General features: G+C 55.2%; 3 protein-coding genes across 3 annotated transcripts in view; 2 read left to right on the top strand and 1 right to left on the bottom strand.

Moving 5' to 3' along the window:
• Positions 1 to 224: 224 nt before the first annotated feature.
• Positions 225 to 746, top strand: EPUS_00310 (uncharacterized protein; the record flags this gene model as incomplete). The annotated part of the gene is made up of 1 exon (XM_007805967.1): positions 225 to 746. One exon carries the CDS (start codon positions 225 to 227, stop codon positions 744 to 746), a length of 522 nt encoding a protein of 173 aa, XP_007804158.1.
• Positions 747 to 3807: 3061 nt separating this feature from the next.
• Positions 3808 to 5075, top strand: EPUS_00309 (uncharacterized protein; the record flags this gene model as incomplete). The annotated part of the gene is made up of 3 exons (XM_007805966.1): positions 3808 to 3921; positions 3971 to 4692; positions 4727 to 5075. 3 exons carry the CDS (start codon positions 3808 to 3810, stop codon positions 5073 to 5075), a joined length of 1185 nt encoding a protein of 394 aa, XP_007804157.1.
• A 256-nt stretch (positions 5076 to 5331) lies between these two features.
• Positions 5332 to 5554, bottom strand: part of EPUS_00308 (uncharacterized protein) — a gene marked incomplete at both ends in the record, with an annotated part of 3479 nt that continues 3256 nt past the window's right edge. Inside the window, one exon of the mRNA XM_007805965.1 lies at positions 5332 to 5355. Coding sequence (XP_007804156.1) covers positions 5332 to 5355 — 24 coding nt within the window. The remainder of the gene's footprint in view (positions 5356 to 5554) is intronic.

Raw genomic sequence — 5554 nt, 5'->3', positions numbered from 1 at the left:
CCCCCTGGAGCCGCGCTTCCGACTCCTCGCCCGCCAAGCCCACCGCCAGCTGCGCATCTACCAGAAACGAAAGCGCGAGCCGCATCTCTTCGGAGCCCAGTCGTCGGTGGTGGTGGTGGAGGGGGAGCTGAGCAGCCAAAGCGCCGCCCAGATGCTGCCGCAGCTGTATCTGTATTCGACCGAGCGCGCCACGGGCGAGTCCGTTCAGGGGACTTCCGCCGAACATGGGCCGGGGAGGCGCAGGGAGTCCCAGCCCGGGTGGCGAGGTGCTGGGCATGCGCGCGACCTGCAGTGTCAGCTCGATCGGAGATCGTACCGAGCTTATTGGGCCTTTACCGCCAGCACAACACGCAAGTGCGGAGGGAAGGGGGGTGGGAGATGAGCGTGACAACGACGACGATGAGAAGGAGGAGGAGGGCTACGCATTCTTCTCCTTCATAGATATCAACTGCACGGTGCGTGCGCGGGAGGGGGAGTTTCTGGTCGGCAGTGCCGGGGAGAAGGGGAGCGGGTGGTTGGGGTTCAGTGTCAGCTTTGATGGCTGTGCGATTGAGAGGCCGAGGGTGGAGGGCGAGTGGAGGGCGTTGATGGAGGCGCTGTTTGAGGAGGTCGAGGCTGGAAATGAGGACGGCCACGACGAGGTCAAAGGGAGTCAGGAGTCAAGCGAAGCGCAGCGGAAGCGGGCGGGAGGGGGAAGAGTTGAGACGATGCGCGATGGGAAGGCGAGCGTCATGGCCAAGTTGTGATGTCGATTCCAGCGAACTTGTCGCCTGCATCTCGACTCGTTTCATCTTTCATAGCTTATGGCTGGCTACGAATGGGGCTTCTCACGTAAGAAGAGAGCTGCGATGATAAAGATGGAGATGATGAAGGCACATTCAGCGGAGGATGATGGTGCTTGTGCATACTTGACTTTGTGTGTGTGTCTCTAGATACAAGCATAGGGTGGACGACCCGGCGTCATGCAGAGCCCAGAGGCCTGATAGGTAGTTAATCCAACGGGAACAGACAGCTCAAAAACACCAGAATAGGCCCGGGAAATTTTGATTCTCACCAAACCCGCTAAGCCCTTCATCTCTCTCCATATCTCTCCATCGCTGCCATCTCACGATACTCCTCGAGGGCCTATTGTCCTGGTTTTTTTTCAAGGCATCCAAGCAAGGCAATAGGGGGCTGCCTACTGTGTTTGTTCGGACCAGCCTTTAGGACCACAGTCCGTCAGTATCATGACACGACCGGTAGCCGGCGCCTTAAGGGCTAGACGCGGAGGTTGCCCTAACTAGGTACTTCGCACGACGAGCTACTAAACGAGGCTTTCATTTCTAGCAGCTCGAACCCGGACTCTCCTGTAACCGAATGGGTCTAACCGGAGAGGCAGGACCTCGCTGCACATGCATGCTGCCTTGGAGCTGGCCCGGGTGCCAGCAGATTGGTTGTGCGTGGGGGACTAACTGCAGGCTCACCACGGTTCATGCGGTCGGGAAACTGATACTGACTGCTGGTTTGATAAGGCAACTGGAACCACTGCATAGAAAAAAGGCAGATTTTGGATTTCGGCTCATGTACGGTATTTGCTCGTGGTTACGGGGTACTTTTAAGACCTCGCGTGGGGGAAGGCCTGTTGCCTGCCGATACGACGCATGCGAGACCCTTGTGTCATTCGCGGAAGAGTAGGGTCGATGCCTTCAACCGCGCAGCACTAATTGCAAGATCGAAAGGCCCCTATTCGAAAGACCCCTATAATTGGTGATGGAGCTTGGCCAATACAAAATCAGAAACAACGATTCCTTGAGGCCCACTGTCTCGAGCAACGAAACCACCGCCCTAGAAGCCCAGGACTGGAACCAGTACCATGGTTGGCTCTCCTCACACCTGTCACTGGGTCTTTTCGGCTGAAAACTCATCACGACGGCTAATAGCATGACACTTGGAAGGTGCTATTGGAGCCGATTGCATCAAAGTGATGCTCGGGCAGATCTAGAACAAGCTAGTGTGGTTGCCTTGTCAATGTGAATCATAGCTTTCCAGTGCTCGGTAGGAAAAGAGGTTGACTCCCCATAATGGACCAACAGCTGGTTTCACAACCCATGATCATAACTCGACATGGCAGCCTGCTCAGTGCACAGCCCCTGGTGTGGTGTGGTCAGGCGATCCAGGTTCACAATATGATCGTCATGATGAGAGGTTTCTGCAGAGAAAGATTGCGGATGTACGGCACTCAGACTGCTAGTGTAGAGCGAGCTTGCTTGTTCTCCACTCAAAAAGGCACCAACTTAGCAGCCAATGGGTAATCTGTGGCTGAGCTTGGTCCCCATAGAAGACTCTGAGCGAGATTACGTACGTAGTACGGAGTAGCTCTGATGGTTTGACACTGGTGGACACGCAGATTCACCGCAAGAGTGGCGACGAGGGTCAGTCCCACCATGCTAATAATGTGGACAGAAGTCATGCAGGACCAAGATCCTTGGCCAGCAACGAGGTGGGTTGATACCTTGAGGCCGGACGAGTTGGCTTGACTGAGGCAGTGCTCAGCTTGACTTCTTTCCACCGGCTTGAGAAAATTTGCAATGAGCGGTGACCAACCTTAAGTGAGGTAAAATGCCGCGTTGCAAGAGGTCATCGCACGAGTGGATCGCCATCGTATAGTAATAGTTGCCACATCGGGTTCTGAAGATTTTTCTGGACGCCGAGGCAGCTGGGACGGAGGCTAGACCCTAGGAAGCTAGCTCCATTTGGGAGGCCGAGTCGGCCGAGCCGGCTGTCGGTGCGTATATGACATGTACTACGTATGTCGTATGCTGGAGTGGCTGAGGTGCATCGATGATTGACGACTCCTGCTCCCAATAGTAGTAGATGGGCATCCAGGAGAGATAGTGACGACAATGTAGTCGTAGTCGTCGTGGATAGAGAGGTGCATGCACGCAACGACGGAAGAAGGTTCTCTTGGCGGACATCACTTCCAACAACATGCAGTCATCACTAGAAACAAGTGCCAGAAGAAGCATTTGTGAAACTCGAAATGATACGGCATTGATGCCTCGAAAGGCTGTACCGGCTCGCTTCAACGAAACGTGAGCATTGAACTCGGCGTAAGGAAGCTCTGCGCGCAGCAAGAAATCAAAGCCCAGGGTTCGCCACTCGCTGAAGGAGTAGAGCTGTGGCGTTTGAAAGGGCTACAAAAGAGCGAAAAAGAACAGTGCAGTAAAGCATCAAAGTGAAAGCGAAATCACACAAATCCTTTTGATCAGCGTTGGATATACAATTAGGAAGTGTAGGCCTAGGCTGGTACCTTTGCAATGGAGTTAGCAAGTCTTGCCCACCTGCCTCTGCCATTCCACATTATATATGCATTGCGTCTTGCCAGTCGGAAATCTAGGTCTCAGAGACTGAATGTATTCGTGGTAAGGCATCAAGGCATGGGATAACGAACAGCAGGAGGAGGAGGAAGAGATAGACAGATACATAGGGCTGAGGAGCGAGAGGAAGAGTAGTCTAGGGGTCCTTCGGTCGGTCTATCGGTCTAGCGGTCGCTCCATCTGTCTGACTTGACTAGTTACGCATAGAGCCTTAGTGCTGAACTCTAATGCAGAATTTCGAGACAGCGCCGTTGGGAGACGACGACCTCGCAGAAAACGTGTTGAGGACACTCAGAGTCGAGCTTCCTTGTTGAAGGGCATTCAAGTCAATCAGACTGTGCTGGACTGCACATAGAACACATAGAACACATAGAACATCTGCTCCGATGCACAGAGCCACGTCGTTAGCACCAGGTCTGGGGTTGATCTCCATCACAGTCTACCAATTGCCATGTTCTCCTCCCTGTTGGACCTTTCCCATGGCGCGGTCGAGGCACTGCAGCGCATACCATGGCCGGTGACCGTGGCAATACTGCTCAATACCCTGATCGGCATACTGGGTCTGGTTCGATTTCTCCATCTCCGCACCTGGAAGCACTGTCTCACGTTCACAGGCATGGTTCTTCCTCTTCATCATCGCCCCGGTACCCCGCCCCGCTCATCCTTCGGAGAAGAAGTTCAAGACTGTGAATGCAGATGGAGAGGTCACAAGATCAGCCCCATTACCTTGCTGGCTGGACAATATCAACCAAGGACGCAGGAAGGGGCAGAAAGATGGACAATGCTCCCTCGAAAGCATCCCAATCGAACCAGCCGAGCTCTTCATGTCTGTCGTGGTACCCGCCTTCAACGAAGAAGACCGATTAGTGGGAATGCTTGAAGAAGCTGTCAACTACCTGGAGCACGAATATGGGCTCCTCTCCGACAAGGCAGACGCAGCCGCAAAGCACAACGGAGCCCCTATTCGCCGCCGAGCAAGCGGCCAAACCGAAATCAACGCCCACTCCCCAGAGACACACAACCCAGAAGCGGCGCGTGGCTGGGAAATCCTGCTCATAGACGACGGCTCGACCGACTCCACCATCGAAACGGCTGTCCATTTCGCCCGAACGCACCAGCTCCCTCTCCGTCCCCGGCGCAATTCAGGCCCCTGGTCTCACCGTTCAGATTCCGCCGTCAACATCCCCCCCGGCAGCATTCGACTGGTCTCGCTGAAAAAGAACCGCGGCAAAGGCGGCGCCGTCACCCACGGCATGCGCCACGCGCGCGGCGCCTACGTCGTCTTCGCCGACGCTGACGGGAAGAGAAAGACAAGGCGCAAGGCCGAGCCGTGGCCGTGGGCTCGCGCGCCCACCTCGTCGGCTCCGAAGCGGTGGTCAAGCGCTCCAAACTGCGCAACTTCCTCATGCATTCCTTCCACCTGCTCCTCAAATGGATGACGCCGCCCCGCACCGCCGCCATCCGCGCGACACGCAGTGCGGCTTCAAGCTCTTCACGCGCTCGTCGCTGCCCTACATCATCCCCTACATGCACTGCGAGGGCTGGATCTTCGACGTCGAGATGCTGATGCTGGCCGAGTTTGCCGGCATCCCCGTCGCGGAGGGTGCCGGTCGGCTGGAGGGAGGTCAAGGGCAGCAAGCTGAATGTGCTGTGGGACAGCTTGGGCATGGCCTGGGGTCTGGCCTTGCTGAGGATCTGTTGGGCGGTCGGCATATATAGACGTGATTAAACCAGCAACCTAGTTTTTGTTTCTATTCTTCAAGCTATCTACATCCTGTGAATGACAAGTGAAGTCCTGGAGGTCCTGAATCTGTTGTGCACCCCGTCTCGTGCCCTGGCTCCTCCAGCTACGTTGCTCTATCCAACGACATATCCTGGCGTCCCGTCCATCCGATTCTTAAAAGGCTATCAAAAGATCGGAAACAGAAAGGCGGGGGAGTATGAGACGGGACGATGGATTAATAGGTTGATGACTTTAAGGACGGGACGGACGCTTCATCTCCATCCATCAACACCCTGCACGGGTCTGCCTGCGGGCCGAGTGAGAAGGGAAAGGGAGGGAGGGAGATCTGATAGTATTCCCTCGACCGACCGACGAATAAGGGAATAAACAAATAAAGCAGAGGGGTGTGCCCTTCTTCGACACATAGACTCCATATGTATCGCAGGCAGGCCGGTATGAAGGGGGAAGGGGATCA

The sequence above is a fragment of the Endocarpon pusillum genome (genome assembly GCF_000464535.1).
Source record: "Endocarpon pusillum Z07020 unplaced genomic scaffold scaffold4993, whole genome shotgun sequence".
NCBI classification, from domain to species: domain Eukaryota; kingdom Fungi; phylum Ascomycota; class Eurotiomycetes; order Verrucariales; family Verrucariaceae; genus Endocarpon; species Endocarpon pusillum.
This window is presented reverse-complemented; position numbering and strand designations above follow the sequence as displayed.